The 18,324-nt window shown below is 40.7% G+C and overlaps 1 protein-coding gene and 1 pseudogene across 1 annotated transcript in view; one reads left to right on the top strand and one right to left on the bottom strand.

Annotated features, from left to right (window-relative positions):
- Positions 1 to 7,191, bottom strand: part of KIAA1841 (KIAA1841 ortholog) — a 123,461-nt gene extending 116,270 nt beyond the window's left edge. Inside the window, exons 1-2 of the mRNA XM_030310682.1 lie at positions 7,069 to 7,191; positions 3,434 to 3,592 (exon numbers count right to left, since the gene is read on the bottom strand). Coding sequence (XP_030166542.1) covers positions 3,434 to 3,583 — 150 coding nt within the window. The 5' untranslated portion in view covers positions 3,584 to 3,592; positions 7,069 to 7,191. The remainder of the gene's footprint in view (positions 1 to 3,433; positions 3,593 to 7,068) is intronic.
- Positions 7,192 to 7,521: 330 nt separating this feature from the next.
- LOC115511239 lies at positions 7,522 to 12,826 on the top strand (annotated as a pseudogene).
- The last annotated feature ends 5,498 nt before the right edge of the window (positions 12,827 to 18,324 follow it).

The raw sequence follows: 18,324 nt of genomic DNA, 5'->3' as shown, positions 1-18,324 counted from the left end.
TTATTTCAACTTTTCTATACGTTTGAAGATATTCACAATAAAAAGTTAGAACAGTAGTTGACTTCACAGGTTTGTCCCATTTTAAAAGTTAACATGTTTCAAAACTTAACCAGAAGGTTTGAAAAGTATAAATTAGGGAATGATACTATGCACTAAAAAATAAATTCCTGGGTGCCTGGTGGCTCAGTTGATTGAGTGTCTGACTTCAGGTCAGGTCATGATCTCACAGTGCATGAGTTCAAGCCCCGCATCGGGCTCTCTGTTGTCAGCACAGAGCCCACTTCAGATCCTCTGTCCCCCTCTCCCTCTGCCCTTCCCCCACTGATTCTCTCAATCTCTCTTAGAATAAATAAACGTAAAAAATAAATAAACTCCCTTATCATTTCACAAAGACCTATAACATAACTGAGGGCAAGTAATTTCTTGTGGGTACTGGTTTCCTCAGCTGCAAAAGAAGATGGTGGAACTTGGTTCATCCACTGATTCCACAAGTATTTATTGAGTGTATATGATGGAGCAGGGCAATGGTGAATACGCTTAAAATTTATTGGGGAAAATCACTAATGTCATTTCTACTTTTAGAAAACTCTGAGATGATTCACCTACTTTAGGATTCCTATTAACAGCAGAAATTCTGAGGTCAATGTTCTCAAACTAGGGTTCATGGATAAATTACTAGAAATCAAAGAGTTCTCTATAAGAATGTTTAGATTTTAAGTTTTGATTCTAGGCATAAAATCAAATCATCTAAATCATCAGGATAACAGAGTATTTCAGTGCCTATTTGCTTTTCTGTTTATAATTAAGTTGTACTAAGAAATACTTCAATTGTCTAAGGTAAATTTTTTTAAGTTTATTTATTTATTTTGAGAGAGACAGAGAGAGTGTGAGTGGGGGAGGGGCAGCAGGAGAGGGAGAGAGAGAGAATCCCTGGCAGGCTCTGCAGTATCAGTGCAGAGCCCGATGTGGGGCTTGAACTCACGAACCATGAGAATCATCAAGTCAGATGCTTAACCAACTGAGCCACCCAGGCACCCCAACTAAGGTTAATTTTTAAAAGGATAAGATAGGGAAGGGACTTGATAGAGGAGGGAGGCAGTGGTGTCAGGGGAAGGCTAGTAATGTCATGGTGCAATGTACGTCTTCATAGGAGGTTAAAGAGAGAAAAGTGGAGGAAGGATGAAGTCTTTGAAAGGTACAAGGCAATATAAGCTAAATGCAAAATATTTTGTGCCATGACAGATCACACAATATTTGCCTTGTAATCAGCAATTCAATTTCAGCAAAACACTATTACTTTACCACATTAGGTAACCATTATTATTTTTATTTTTTTATTTTTTTTATTTTTATTTTTTTTTATTTATTTATTTTTTTTTCAACATTTATTTATTTTTGGGACAGAGAGAGACAGAGCATGAACGGGGGAGGGGCAGAGAGAGAGGGAGACACAGAATCGGAAACAGGCTCCAGGCTCTGAGCCATCAGCCCAGAGCCTGACGCGGGGCTCGAACTCCCGGACCGCGAGATCGTGACCTGGCTGAAGTTGGACGCTTAACCGACTGCGCCACCCAGGCGCCCCTATTTTTATTTTTTTTAATTTTTTTAAAGGTTTCTTTACTTATTTTGAGAGAGAGAGAGAGAGAGAGAGAGAGAGAGAGAACACAAGCGTGAGAGGGGAAGGGGCAGAGGGAGGAGAATCCCAAGAAGGCTCAGCACTGGATACAGGGCTTGAACCCACATACTGTGAGATCATGACCTGAGCTGAAGTCGGGAGTCTACCAACTGAGCCACCCAGGGGACCCTATTTTTTTTTATTTTTAGAGACAAAGAGCATGAGCAGGGGAGAGGGGCAGAGGGAGAGAGAGAAAATACCAAGCACGCTCCATGCTCAGGGTGGAGCCTGATGAGGGGTTGGATCCACAACCCTGGAATCACGACCTGAGCCAAAATCAAGCTGGATGCTCAACCAGCTGGGCCACCAAGGCACCCCTAGCTAACCATTTTAGTTTGAATTGTGTTGTTTTTAGTTCTCACTTGTGTCTATAATATGCAAATTTGGTTTATGGGTGTATAGGTGTGTTTACAACTCCCCTGCTCATGCTCTCTCAGAATAAAGAAAATAAACATTAAAAAAATACTTTAAGTCAACATTGGGAGTTCTCAAGGTTTTCCTTTAAAAAGATCTGTCCATCACTCAAATTTGAGAAGCATAGCATTAGGGATTTAATAACATATGACTTGATTTACAAAAATTTTATCTACCCATAATTTTCCAGTAACAGTTTTGTTACTTAAATTTATGTATTAGTGAACTTTCAGTTGTTACATAAACAACTGGTTGAATTTAAACATACCAGGTGGGTTAATATACCAGGTGTTTGGGTAATGTACATAAATAATAATTTATGCAGTTTGTATCTAGTCAAATCATATCATATGCACATTCAGTATTCACACATATGTAAATTTCAAATGTAAAATTCAAATGTTTTTCTCTTAGTAGCCACTTCTTTCTTTTTTTAAATTTTTGTTTGTTTTTTTAATTTACACCCAAGTTAGCATATAGTACAACAATGATTTCAGGAGTAGCGTTTCTTCTTTTTTTAAGTTTACGTATTTATTTACGTATGTATGTATTTATTTAAAGGCTTTAATGTTTATTTATTTTGAGAGACAGAGCTCGTGCATGAGTGGGGGAGGAGCAGAGAGAGGAAAACACAGAATCAGAAGCAGGCTCCAGGCTCCGAGCTGTCTGCACAGAGCCTGACGCGGAGCTCGAACTAACGAACTGTGAGATCATGACCCAAGCTGAAGTCAGACACTTAACCGACTGAGCCACCCAGGCACCCCGAGTTTATTTATTTTTGAGAGTGAGAGAGAGTGAGCGAGCAAGCTGATGTGTGAGCAGGGGAGGGGCAGAAAGAGGGGGACAGAGGATATGAAGCAAGCTCTGCACTGTCAGTGCTGTGGAGCCCCACATGGGGCTTAAACTCATGAACCAGGCTCAAACTCACAAACCAGGCTCAAACTCACCAACCGTGAGATCATGACCTGAGCCAAAATCAAGAGTCAGATGCTTAACTGACTCTGCCCCACTAGCTGTTTCTTTAAATTGGTCACTTTTGGGGCGCCTGGGTGGCGCAGTCGGTTAAGCGTCCGACTTCAGCCAGGTCACGATCTCACGGTCCGTGAGTTCGAGCCCCGCGTCAGGCTCTGGGCTGATGGCTGGGAGCCTGGAGCCTGTTTCCGATTCTGTGTCTCCCTCTCTCTCTCTGCCCCTCCCCCGTTCATGCTCTGTCTCTCTCTGTCCCAAAAATAAATAAAAAACGTTGAAAAAAAAAAATTAAAAAAAAAAAAATAATAATAAAAAAAAATAAATTGGTCACTTTTTCTGATTTTTCCAGGAGCTATCTAGAGGATGGTTATTTACCTCTTTGGGTGTTAACCCAGGCACAAGCCTTGCCACAGTTTCCCAGTTGATGGTCTGATGGATTCCAATTAATGGATAAAGGATCATGTCCAACACCATTTGGTTGTTATTGTTCAAGAAATTGTTGTTCTCTGAATATCCACGACTCATCTTTTGGAACTAGAAATAAAGACAAATAGATTTATTTACATATGAAATCCAAGTGTTTTTAGGACATTATAAATCAGTTACAATTTATTACTAAGAATTATATGCTACCTATAAAGGAAGAATAAAAGTGACCTAAAATACACATGGAATATACGGCTCAAATCTCTTCAAATATTATAGCATTTCAATATTATGGATTGGTGGATGGACAGATGGATAAATTATGTGATAAAAAAGTATAATAAAATATTAATGGTAGTAGAAGTGGTGGGTATACAGGTGTTCACTATAACATTCTTTTGACTTTGCTATATGTTTAAAATTTTTCATAATAAAACACTGGGGGGGAAGTTGAATACAATATATCTTCCTTAAAAAAAATCCATAAGTGTGCCTTATTTGTACATTGATTGGCAATTCACAGATGGTGGAGTTTAACTGTAAAAAAAAACAAATAAAACACAAACACACACAAACAAAAAAATAAAGCTCATTAAAAGAATTATAATTTCATTCTAGTCCTAAGCAATATTTCCTTTATTCTTTTGTGAGTGAATGTCCATCCTACAAACAATGAAGACTGAGTATATTTAAATTTTACTAATGTAATCAAATGAAATTTAAAAACAAGTTAATCTGACACGATAGGATAAGCATAATCATTGTTATTATGCTATGTGATTATTAGTTATAAATTGTGGGAAGATTATAGCAACAATTGTAATTAGTATTATTTCTAGAAATTTGAGTTTTTGGAGTGTTCTTCCTTGTCTTCAGGAAAAACATGACAATTGGCCTGATAAGGCTTAATCCTTACACACATCCAAACACACCCTGCCACTCAAATATAAAAAGCACCTATACGCACGTACGCAGTCACTCCTGCCCCGTGGAGGCTTCCCTCGCTTCTTCACCTGGCTCCCCACCCATCTGTCCTCCCATCGCATCCTCTAATTCAGTCCAGGAGCCCTTGAGTGACATGTCCAGTGACCAAGGGAGTCCAAGATCTTCAAGCAATAGAATCACCAAGAAAAAGGGCTCTAGAAAGCTTCCCAAATAAATGTAGTTCAATAAACATATAGTGAGATTCAACTATGTGCCAAGCATTGTGGATACAAAAATAAATATGGCATGGTCCCTATCCTCCAGGAATTTATGGTCTGGTGAGGGATATTAGCAGACAAACAGGTAATTTTAATATCATTTGCTGAGAACCAAAGCACAGGGGAGCCATGGAGGAGCAGAGGAAGAACACACATAATAATTGTTATTTATTGAGTACAACTGGCCCTTGAACAGTACAGGTTTGAGGGTACTGATCCACTTACACTCAGACTTCCTTCAGTACAATACTGGACTATAAATGTATTTGCTCTTCCTTATGATTTTCTTTTTTTTAATGTTTATTTATTTTTGCAACAGAGAGAGACAGAGCGTGAGCAGAGAGAGAGAGGGAGACACAGAATCAAGAGCAGGCTCCAGGCTCCAAGCTGTCAGCACAGCGCCTGACGCAGGGCCTGAACTCACAAACTGCAAGATCATGACCTGAGCTGAAGTCAGACACTTAACCAACTGAGCCACCCAAACGTCCCAGCTGGCCTTATGATTTTCTTAATAACATTTTCTTCTCTTTAGTTTTCTTTATTGTGAGAATACAGTATATTATATACAAAATACGTGTTAATAGACTATGTTATCAGTAAGGTTTGTGGTCAACAGTACACTATTAGTGCTTAAGTTGTGAGGGAGTTGAAAGTTAACATGAGTATTTTCGACTGAAGGTGGTCAACACTCCAACCCCTGCATTTTCAAGGGCTAACTGCAGTTTAATAATTGTAAAACACTTCTTTGAGCCCAGGTGAACAAAGATTTTACAAAGCTTTATTGTTCTCCACTTGTATGCCTAGCACATCGTCACTTTTCATACCACACAATTTGAAATGTATGTTAGAACATAGAGTATTTCATTATAATTTGTTTGGACCTCAGTAGAAAACAGTCTAATCCACAATTCAGGGCAAGGATTTGGGTGCTTTTTTTTTTCTTCACTTTCAAAAATATTCATTTAAAAGTTCTAAAATATTTATTGTGGCCTGCAAAGTGCTGGCACTTGTTAGCTAATTAAAAATACTGTCCATATCAAATACTTAAAATTTTTTGTATATATTTCACATGTAATATTCATTTATAATATACACGATATTCTCATAAATTCTCTTGGAATAGCTGTCATAGTGCACTACATTCTGGAAAGAAAAGTACAGACTTAATCAAAAACTGTGGCAATAAGAAAAAATTTGAAGTTCAAATTACACTACTACTAAATCTAGTCCCATTCATGATAAATTATTTTTTTTAATTTTTTTTTAACGTTTATTTATTTTTGAGACAGGGAGAGACAGAGCATGAACAGGGGAGGGTCAGAGGGAGGGAGACACAATATGAAGCAGGCTCCAGGCTCTGAGCTGTCAGCACAGAGCCCGACGCGGGGCTAGAACTCACGGACCGCAAGATCATGACCTGAGCCGAAGTCGGCCGCCTAACCGACTGAGCCACCCAGGCGCCCCGATAAATTATTTTTTTAATGTTAATTAATGCTTAAGGTCAAACGTGTTATTTACCAGAAATAAACATTCTATTGAATGCACTACACTTTTTAAGAACTCTTCGTGTCCTACTCCCCCCACCCCATTCCCACAATCTTGGTTTATTTAAATGTTTTAATAAAACTAATCTAATTAATTAAGACCAAATGGAAGTCCACCACTGGCATCTGATTTTTTTTTTTTTCCGAATAGAAAAAGGCTTTTGTAGACAAAGCCTTTTTCCTTAGGGAAAGACGCTAAACGAAGGGGCCGGTAGGGTAGGTAGGTCAAAGGCCTTTAGCGTAACTGAGATCGGGAGAGAACAGAGTCATCCTGCTCCAGGGGAGAAGCCTTGTGTCCACGCTTCCTGACCACAAATGAGAACCGAGGCAGTTGGCTTTCACCGTGAACGAAAAAAACACATCTGCAACCCAGGATAAATAGATCAAAGCCGTGCAAACCTTGGGCGCAGACCTCACTGCGAGGAGCGTCCTCAGAGTTCCCCAGCCTTTGGTGTCCCCGCCTTTCCCGTAGGGGTAGAAACTCCCCGGGCGTGGAGCGGGTTGGGGACTGACAAAGGCGCCGGGCAGGGGGGCAAGGCTGAGGGAAGATGCTGGCAGACACAGGGCGCGGCCCGGCGGACAGACACCGGGGTTCCCTCTGCTGGTGGTGCGGCAGGGACAGGCGGCAGGGACCTGGGGCTGGGAAGGCCGGCGGGCTGCAGGCTGGGCGTGGGGACGGACGTTCGGGGGCGCTTGGGCAAACGGGACCCCAGCCCGGCCGGGCGGAGGAGGAGGCCGCGGCGTGAAGCCGCTGACTGCCAACGGTACCGCCCCTTGCCGCACTTCCCCCCCCCCCCCCCCCCCGCCGGCACCCCAGGCCCCTCGACGTCTCGCTCACCTGCTCGGGGCCGTGGTGGCCCTCACTACGCCTTTGTCACCTGCAGCGGCCGGCACAGACTGTCCTCGCGCCATTAAGCTCCAGCTACCCGGCCCGCAAGCATGGCCACGGTACTCACACGCATCGCCCCTCCTGCTCGCAGGGTACCGCCGGCCCCCACGCCGTCCAACCAATCACAGGCCAGCGCTACAGCGGCGGAACCAATGAACAACTAGCTCCTGCAGGGCTGGGACGGGTGGCCAGAGAAACGGCTGCAGCTAGCGGCCTCAGCCCAGTGCCTTTGCCTTTCCCTTCCCCCTCTCGCTTTCACTCCTGGGCTTGTCGCAGTGCAGCGTCTTCACCCCCTAGCGTCTTGTTTCTTAGCAACCAGATCCTCCCGACCGGATCTTAAGTGACCAACTCTTGACTCTAGAGGAAATAGGAACAAGGGAGATAAAAGAACTCGGATCAACCATGGATGAAATAGTTGGCGGTATAGGTCACTTTGGTATAGGTGCTTAGGTTAGGTAGAATGGTAAAGTTGTATCATTTAGAAGGACACGAGAAGTATCTTGGGTGAAGCGTTGTCATTATTATCAGGAGGCATCTCTTGAAAAACGTAAATAGCTCTGGGATAGAAATTCAGTGTTCATTCACATTGATAGGTTCCACATGTGTTACTGTGGTAACTACTATTACTGGGAAACAAGTAAGATATATAAGTCTCAGTCTTGTAGGGTAAATACTATGTGTCAATTACTTTTTTTAATTTTATTTTTTAAATTTCGATCCAAATTAGCATATAGTGCAACAATGATTTCAGGAGCAGATTCCTTAATGCCCCTTACCCATTTAGCCCATCCCCCCTCCCATAACCCCTCCAGTAACCTGTTTGTTCTCCGTATTTAAGAGTCTCTTAATGTTTTGTCCCCCCCCCCCGTTTTTTATTATTTTTGCTTCCCTTCCCTTATGTTCATCTGTTCTGTGTCTTAAAGTCCTCATATGAGTGAAGTCATATGATATTTGTCTTTCTCTAATTTCGCTTAGCATAATACCCTCTAGTTCCATTCACGTAGTTACAAATGACAAGATTTCATTCTTTTTGCTTGCTGAGTAATACTCCATTGTGTATATATACCACCTCTTCTTTATCCATTCATCCATTGATGGACAGTTGGGCTCTTTCATACCCCTGGCTATTGTTGATACTGCTGCTATGAACATCGGGTGCATGTGTCCCTGTAAAACAGCATTTCTGTATCCCTTGGATAAATATCTGGTAGTGCAATTGCTGGGTTGTGGGATAGTTCTATTTTTAATTTTTGAGGAACCTCCATACTGTTTTCCAGAGTGGCTGCATCAGCTTGCATTCCCACCAGCAATGCAAAAGAGATCTTCTTTCTCCTCATCCTCGCCAACATCTGTTGTTGCCTGAGCTGTTCATGTTAGCCATTCTGACAGGTGGGAGGTGGTATCTCATTGTGGTTTTTGATTGGTATTTCCCTGATGATGAGTGATGTTGAACATTTTTCATGTTTGGTTGGCTACCTGGATGTCTTCTTTGGAGAAGTGTCTATTCACATCTTTTGCCCATTTCTTCACTGAATTATTTGTTTTTTTGGTGTTGAGTTTGATAAGTTCCTTATAGATTTTGGATACTAACCCTTTATCTGGTATGTCATTTGCAAATATCTTCTCCCATTCTGTCGGATGCCTTTTAGTTTTGTTGATTGTTTCCTTCGTTGTGCAGAAGCTTTTTTATTTTGATGAGGTCCCAATAGTTCATGTTTGCTTTGTTTCCCTTGCCTCTGAAGACGTGTTGAGTAAGAAGTTGCTGCGGCCAAGATCGGAGAGGTTTTTGCCTGCTTTCTCCTCAAGGATTTTGATGGCTTCCTGTCTTACATTTAGGTCTTTCATCCATTTTGAGTTTATTTTTTGTGTATGGTGTAAGAAAGTGGTCCAGGTTCATTCTTCTGTGTGTCGCTGTCCAGTTTTCCCAGCACCACTTGCTGAAGAGACTGTCTTTATTCCATTGGATATTCTTTCCTGCTTTGTCAAAGATTAGTTGGCCATATGTTTGTGGGTCCATTTCTGGGTTCTCTATTCTGTTCCATTGATCTGGGAGTGTTTTTGTGCCATCAATTACTTTTTTTAAAATTTATTTTGAGAGAGAGAGAGAGAGAGAGAGAGAGAGAGAATCCCAAGCAGGCTCTGCATTGTCAGGGAAGAGCCCATTATGGGGCTAGAACTCATGAACCAAATGGTAAGATCACAACCTGAGAGGAAATCAAGAGAGGAAATCAAGAGTCGGATGCTTAATGGTCTGAGCCACCCAGGTGCCCCCCCATGTCAATTACTTTTTTAATTTTTATTTTTTATAAATATGTTTTAATGTTTGTGGGGGGGGGGCAGGAGGGCAGAAAGGGAGACAGAGGATCTAAAGCTGGCTCTGTGCTGACAGCAGAGAGCCCAATGTGGGGCTTGAACCCACTAACTGTGAGATCATGACCTGAGCCCAAGCCAGAGGCCTAACCAACGAAGCCACTCAGGTGCTTCCATGTCAATTACTTTTAATTTTCACTCGCAATGTGTCTAGTCTGAGGACTAAAACTAAATGTTAGAAAGGACAGAAAAAATAAAGCTCTATTCAAATGGGTAAATTACTATAATGAGATCTGATGATTGAGTGGCTGTCAGTTTTTTCTAATTGTATCAACTCTGACTTTTTGCTATTTTTACTATCAAATCTTTTACTATATTTATTCCACAGAGACACGGAAGTTAGGCAAGCTCTGTATTTAATTAGGTAAATACTTTTTTTTAATGTTTATTTGAGAGAGAGAGAGAGAGAGAGAGAGAGAGAGAGAGAGAGAGAGAGTGAGCGCCTGAGCGGGGAAGAGGCAGAGAGAGAGGGAGACACAGAATCCAAATCCGAAGCAGGCTCCAGTCTCTGAGTAGCCAGCACAGATCCTGACACGGGGCTCAAACTCAGGAACTGTGAGATCATGACCTGATCCGAAGTGGGACGCTTAACTGACTGAGCCACCCAGGTGCGCCTAGTTAGGTAAATTCTTAAAGAGAAGCTGTTTGCTTCTCTTACTTGCCCTTGACTTTCTTTCTCCTAGTCCTGAACTCAGTTGTGATGGTGGTGAGCCAGTTTAAACCATGAGGATTAGAAAGACTCATGAGAGGGGCGCCTGGGTGGCTCAGTCAGTTGTGTCTGACTCTTGATTTCAGCTCAGGTCATGATCTCATGGTTTGTGGGTTTAGGCCCGCATCAGGCTCAGCACTGAGTGTGGAGCTTGCTTGGGATTTTCTCTCTCCCTCCCTGTCTCTCTGCCCCTCATGCAAGTGTGCTCTCTCTCTCTCTCAAAATAAATAAACTTTAAAAAGTAAATGTTACTTTAAAAATAAAAAAAGGACTCATGAGATTTTTTTAGAGCAGTAACATAGAAGGCACCTTGGCCTTGAATTTAATTACCTTGTGAAGAGAAGCTGCCTAACAGGCCCTAGACTGTTATATGAGAAAAAGTATTTATCTTTCTTTAGCTACTGTTGTTTTTTGGTCTGTTACAGAAGCTTAGAGTAGTCCCTAAAAGGGAAAACTTGGTCCCTGAAAGGGGTGTGCTATAATTACAAAGATCTAAGCTATGTATGGCATTGGCAGGTAGAAGCATATTGCAGGCTGGAAGGCTGGTGACTCCGAGTGTATTGGGAAGTGTCACTTGTGTTAACTTGAAAGGTAGATTATCAAGCCTATAGCTCTGAGGAAAGGAGTTTAGAAAAGGTCAAAATCTAAGTTTATATTGGCTGACAATCTTTGCTTTTAGCAAGGTTCGATAAAAAGGAATGAAGTCAGTTAAAAATCAACCAGTTTGCAAGCGGAGATAGAATAGAGCTCTATTCCTGGACCCCATTCACAACATTTGCTCTTGCTGTAGATCCACATACTACTATACCATCTCTAAATGATCAATTGAGGAACTTAATGTTTGAAGCTTTCCTCATCACTCTCTAGTCTTTTCGAGAACAATATCCCTTTACAGAATGACAGAGCAAGAAAGAATCCTTGATAGATGGGCTTCTTCAATCTTTTTATTCCAAGGTTAGAGAAAGTTCAAGTGACTTGCCCAAGGTCAACTCATTCGGTTCAATGACCTTTGCCCAAGGAGAATCTTTGCATTGTACAGATGTTCCTTTCTAAGGCTTTTATGCAGAACGGGTAATTGTATCTAAAACTTTCATCTACTTCCCCTCCTCACCAAGTCTAACCCTTTTATGTTCAGAAGCTCATCCCTCTATCAGTTTTAGTACAGACTAAGTTGCTTTAACAAAGAGACCCTAAATACAGTGGCTTAAACACAATAAAAGTTTATTTCTCTCTCAAATTACAGTACAGGTGGGTGCTCCAGAACTGGAGCACTTTGCTCCAGAACTGGCTGCTTTGCCAATCTTGACACAAAACTTCCATCTCTGAGTCTGAAATGGCTGCAGAGAAAATGTGGAATAGTAGTGTAAAGCAGTTAAATTCTCCATGTGGGGTGAGGAGGAGACAACCTCTAAAATTGTAAGAAATACAGGATGAGCACATTATTTAGAAATAAGGTAAAAACAGAGTAGCAGAAAAGCTAAATGTGTTTGCTTCTGGGAACCTGGAGTGAGGTAGGGGACTACTTTATTTCCTTTTTTTTTTTAAATCACAATTTGATTTTCTAAAACCATGCGATTTTACTAGTTTCATAGTTAAAAATATAAGTGAATGGATAAGACATATATATGAAGGAAAAATAGTAACTTCAAACAAGTTGTTTCTTCAGCTAGGCAAATATTAAATATGAAAAATTAACCGTAACAATCTGGAATAAAACTTCAAGGGATACTGACATTGGTGAAGGAATAGGGGCAGGGGACCAGTAGGGAGAAGTGTCTGGAGGAGAAAGCAGGGAGGATGATAGTGTGCCAACATTCTTGTGTGGTTGTAAGACTTCAATATTGATAACTTTAAACACTGGTAGAGAAACAAACATAATTAGGGGTTAAAAAGTAACCACAACAAGAATAAAAATAGAAATGTATAGGTTTCAAACCTGAAGAGACAACGCATCTGGCGGTTTCCGAGGATCTGTCTCTTGCTTCAACAGTGCCTGGATGGAATGGATGCAGGGACGCCCCTTCTACCAGCCTCTCAACCACCCTCCAACACTTTTTCCAGTCACAACCTTTGGACCCTATTTTGAGCTTAGCTCTTTATTACTCATTAACTGTGAGCTCCCCAGATTCCTCAGAATTATTTCACCGAGGTGGAGGCGGCTGTCAACCTCCTGGTCAACATGCATCTGCAGGCCTCCTACACCTACCTCTCTGGTCTTCTATTTCGACTGTGACAATGGGGCTCTGGAGGGCGTGGGCCACTTCCGAGTGTTGGCTGAGAAGTGCGAGGGTGCGGAGTGTCCCCAGAAGGTGCAAAGTCAACGAGGCAGCTGTACCCTCTTCCAGGACCAGGACCAGGTAGAAGCTGTTCCAGGAAGAGTGTAATGAAACCCTGGACACCAAGGAAGCCGCCCCGGTTCTGGAGAAGAACTTGAACCAGGCCCTTTTGGCTTTGCATGCCCTCGGTTCCGCACATGCAGAACCCCATCTCTGTGACTTCCTGGAGGACCAAGATGAGAAGGGGATCAAGAAGATGGGCAACCACCTGACTCACCCCTGTAGGGGGGATAGCCCCCAGGCTGGGCTGGGCGAGTATCTCTTCTAAAGGCTGGCCCTCAAGCGCGACTAGGAGCCTTTGAAGCCTGGCAGCCTTTGAAGGACCTCTCTGGCCTGCAACCCCCGGACCAGGGCTTGTGCCTGAGCCTCTCCCTGCAGCCACCAGGCAGCTTTTTAACCACCCTGGAGCCCTGTCCCAAGCCATGGACCAAATGGAAACAATAAAGCTTTTTGCAGCAAAAATTAAAAAGAAAAAACAACAAAACAAAAAACCTGAAGAAAAAAATGTGATCTATAAAAAAAGAAATTTTAAGTACAACACTTGTAGTAAGGTAGTGGAAATATGTGAAAAACTGATAAAACCATGAAAAGTTATCAAATGGAGATTTTAAACATAGTCCACTTAGAGCAAAGAGACCAAAAAAAAAAAAAAAAGCAAATGTAAAGACAAATTTAAAATCTAAGTTCAGGGGCACCTCGCTGGCTTAGTTGGTGGAGCATGTGACTCTTGATCTCTGGATTATAGGTTCAAGCCCCACCTTGGGTGCAGAGATTACTTAAAAATAAAAAATAAAATAAAAATACAAGTTCAATCTAATGTACTTTTCAGTCTAACATAATTCCCTAATCCACATTTCCACAGGAAGTATTTCTCAGGAGTGACCCTCCGGTGCTTATTTTTTCCACCCTTCCTTCCTCTCTTACTGCTTCTCAGGGAAGGAGTGTTAGCTGATTAGTGATTTATAAGAAAAAATTACACATGTAGTTTTCCAGCCCCTCTCCACTCTCACTGGATTGCTTACCTACAGTGAAGGTGATTTCTGGTGTTTTCTGAACATTCTCTAAGTTGGTAGTTTACTTTGTCTGAGACTGGATGGATAGTTGAATTCAGGTAAATATTAGCAAATCCTATGCATGCCCTCCAAACTAGCTTTAACATAGTTCACAAACCAGCCCGACCTGCCTGTTCAAGATCTTCAATTAGCTGTTTACTCTCTTATTAGTATTTTTTAGTAAGCTCTATGTCCAATGTGGGGCTTTGACCTCAGGGATCTTGAGATCAAGAGTTGCATGCTTAAAACTGAGGCAGTCAGATGCCCTGGTCTCTTATTCATTAAACATAAGCAAACAACCAAAATTCAGCAGAAACCTGAGGAAAAGATTTGTCACTGAAAGACCAAAGATATACAACAGGGGGAAAAAGACCATGTAGGAAAATGGACACCTCCGAAACAGACCCACCAGTTCTCTTCTGTGGAATGACTCAAGAGAAACATAATGTTGCTTTACTGTTACAGCTTATTTAAAAAACATTTTTTTTAATGCTTATTTATTTTTCGCGAGAGAGAGTGCAAGCAAGGATGGGGCAGAGAGAGAGGGAGACCACAGACTCCAAAAGCAGGCTCCAGGGTCTGAGCGGCCAGCCCAGACAGAGCCGATGTGGGGCTCGAACTCACAAAACAGTGAGATCATGACCTGAGCCGAAGTCTGGCATTCAACCAACTGAGCCAACCCAGGCACCCATGTTACAGCTTATTTTAATGCCTGATAGAGCCTGGTTAAGCCTGGCCCAGATTATTAGCTGTAATGTGATTAGCTAAACTGCATGGTGACTGAAGTCCTTGCCCTTTTCCTTCAAGTCCTGTTCCCTGGATCATTTGAGAACACCACAAGTGATCTACTCCTGATGAAGGATGGCCACAGGGAACTTAAAAGCAGAAAAGCCAAGCACCCCACTTCCCTGGACTGTGTTACAGGCAGATATTCAATTCTAGTAGTTGGGTACTTTCCAAAATACACTAACTGTGGATAACCTGGGTTCCTAGATTTGCTCAGGACCTTGCCCAATGATTTCTCCAGAAATGGTTCTTGTAAATTCTCAGAGAAACTGAAGCCAGACTATGATCCAGTGCGTCTTTTCAGCTATCTCTCCCGGGACACCTTATCAAACAGCAGCAATAGTACCTTCTGTATACAGCTAGATTTCGGCATGCTAGTACTTTTTTTTTTTTTTTTTAAGTAGGCTTCATGCCCAGCACAGAGCCCAATGTGGGGCTTGAATGCACGACCCTGAGATCAAGACCTGAGCTGAGATCAAGAGTCGGACACTTAACCCACTGAGCAACCCAGGTGCCCTGCTAATACCTCACTTTTATATTAATCATCTTACACACACCACACACAACACACACATATACATATGTGTATATGTATATATGTATACATACATATATAAATGTATTTTTTTTGGTAAAACAAAATTATTTCATCGAAAAAAATAGTACCCAGAAGGAATGCAAGAACTGGTTTGATATCAGAAATCAATATTATTCATCAATTACTATTACTAGAGGTGAAAAGTCAAAAGGACAATCTAAACCAATGCAGATTTAAAACAGCAATAAAAGGGAACTTCTTTGGATAAAAGACTAGCATAGTCTCACAGTAAACATCACATTAATAGAGCAACTTTAGAATCTGAGGTAGAAAAAAATAAAAATGCCTGCTACCACAGCCACTGTCAAAAACAGATGGGCAATAAAGAGAATGCTAAGCACAAAGACTAAAAAGGAAGAGAGAAGACTGTCATTATTCGCATTTACATAGACAATCCAAGAGAATCAATATTAGAACTAATAAGCATTCTTCAAAGCTGCAAATACAAGATCAACATACCCAGTTCAGTACATTTCTCTGTACCAGAAATAATAGGACACCATTGTCAATGGCAACATAATTTATAAAATCCCTAGGAACAGCCAAAACAAGAAACAAAAACCCACAAGCACACATACACATAATGTCCTGAATAAATGGGGAAGTTATGTTCATGAAGGGATGATTTAACCGTATGTCAATTTTTTCTAAATTAACCTCTATATTCAATGTAATTCCAACCAAAATCTCAGCAGCTTTTTTAAAAAAGGGAACTTGATAAACTGATACTATAACTTAAGCCGAATAAAAACCCACAAATGGCTAATGTAATTTTCACAAAGTAGGGCAAAATAGATTCACCTATCATATATTAGGACATATTACCAAGTAACGTTAAGTAAGACAGTGTTGTACTGGGAAAGAAAGGAACTGATATATATCAATAGAAGATAGAGAGCCTCAAAGTTTCATGTTTATAGGAACTTGGTATGTAATGAAATGGGGGAAGATGTGGATTATTTGGTAATGGTTAGAAAAATGGACTACCATCCTACCCTGCATGCCCAGCAGACATTCACAAGACCCAAAAGGATATAGCTCAGCACAAAGGTCACTTAGCTTGGCAGGATATACCATAGTAAATAGATCATGTAGAGAAGGGCATTCTCCTTAGGTAAGCCTCATGTGCCACAGGAACCACTATCTTGTAAAAATCCCTGATGGTAGGTTCCAAGTCTCTGCAATGAGTAACAAGCTCAGTACAGTCTTCCCTTCTCGGAGAATTCTCAAAGCCTGTGTTGTTTTTTTTGTTTTTGGTACAACACAAAAATCTTGCTGGGTAAATAGTTGGCATTCCATATTTATCTTAATAGATTTCCAAGGAAATTGTGCTAAGGAGAAGGTAAAACCAAAATAATTTCCCCATACATAGAGAGAAGGGATTTTGTTAACCCATTCCCTTTTATGACTAGCCGGAGAAAAAGATGGATTCATACCACATGCTACATCCAAAGATAAATTCCAATTAAACTAAAGGCCTAAATGTAAATGGTGAAACTATAAAACTGAGAAGAACAAGACCTAAAAAGCACAATTGGGAAAATTGAGGATTTCTATTCCATGAAGGACACCAAACACAAGAATTAACAAATGACAAGACCAAGTTATTTCCAATGTCTGAACCTGACAATAACACGTCTAGACTCTATAAAAAGTTTCTTGTACTATATAATCAGCAAGAAAGATAAAAACTTAATAGGAAAAAAAGGGCAAATTATAAGTACAATATAGTATTTTCCAAAGAACAGAAAACCAAAAAAGTATATGCCTACCCTCATTAGTAATCAGACAATGCAGATTAAGACAAAAACACAGTTTCACATTATCAGCTTCACAAAAAATCAAATATATCAAGTGCTGCTGAAGAGGCAGATAAAATGTAATCCTCATGTTTTGCTGGTCCAAGTGTAAAATGGTGCAACCATTGCTGAAAACAATGCAGCATTACTTAACTGAAATTAAATATGCATATACCCCCAACCCGAGGCATTCTACTCTAGGACATATATCCCATACAGATGACAGGGCAGTTTCATAGGAAGACACGTACAAGTTTGTAGAAGGGGAAACAGCTGAGAGCTTAAGTATCTGTGGCTAGAGGAAAAGATCAGCTGTGGTATGTGAATGCAGTATAATAATATGCACCAGTCAGAAGCATGTCATATAAGGTAACATGAGTAGGTCATAAAACTTAATATTTTAAGAAAGTTAGAAGCAAAATAGATTCATACCACATTATCATTTATATAGAACACATATTAAATATATAGTTTTAAAAAACATAGTTTCTAAAGGAAATATATACAAAATTTGGAAAATGGCTCGGAAGGATAAACATTAAGTATAGTAGGGAACAAGGAGTACGGAATAGCAGGTAGGAGAGGAAGAAAATAAAGGTGAAATAGAACAAAAGTGTAGCCTTTCTAGACCAATGATATTGGTGTCATTAATAAAGAGTATGATCAATGACTGACTCAATTCTGAACACCTGAGATCCTCACAAACCAAAACACTCATTTTACATGAGCAGAAACATTAAGCCTTAAGTTAAACATTATTTCTTTAAATGTGAAAAACTATTCATGAAGCATAATAAGTATCCCAAAGGATTCATGCATTTGCTGAGTTTAAAAGAAACAGTTCATTCTTCCAAATAAGATAAGCTCAATAAAAAACTAATACGAAAGAACATGTCAAGGCAATGCTGAAAAAACAAAACTTCTTGTGTTGAATAAATATTTCAATGTGTTTTTCTAAGTTAGGCAGTTCTAGTATTCAGCAAAATAATTTTAAATTGCATTTTAGGCAAAGTTATAAGTACAAGCAAATTTTGATTTTTTTTTAATAATTTTTTTTTTAAGTTTGTTTATTTTTGAGACAGAGAGAGACAGAGCATGAACGGGGGAGGGGAAGAGAGAGAGGGAGACACAGAATCAGAAGCAGACTCCAGGCTCTGAGCCATCAGCCCAGAGCCCGACGCGGGGCTCGAACTCACGGACCGCGAGATCGTGACCTGAGCTGAAGTCGGACGCTTAACCGACTGAGCCGCCCAGGCGCCCCGCAAATTTTGATTTTTAATTAAGTATATGTGATTCTGAAATTCTAGATGGATATAAATCCTTTGTGACATTTTTACAGAATGTAAAAAGTTTCAATATACACAGAAAAATTTACAAAACATATACTTGCTGTAACATTGTACTTTTGATTTTGCTTTACATTTTTTAAAATGTTTATTTATTTTTGAGAGCGAAAGATAGAGTGTGAGCGGGGTAGGGGGAGAGGGGGAGGAGGGGGAGAGGGGGAGAGGGGGAGAGGGGAGAGAGAGAGAGAGAGAGAGAGAGAGAGAGAGAG

Source organism: Lynx canadensis, chromosome A3 (genome assembly GCF_007474595.2).
Source record: "Lynx canadensis isolate LIC74 chromosome A3, mLynCan4.pri.v2, whole genome shotgun sequence".
NCBI lineage: Eukaryota > Metazoa > Chordata > Mammalia > Carnivora > Felidae > Lynx > Lynx canadensis.
The sequence above is the reverse complement of the archived record's forward strand: the minus strand, read 5'-3'. Positions and strand labels throughout refer to the sequence as shown.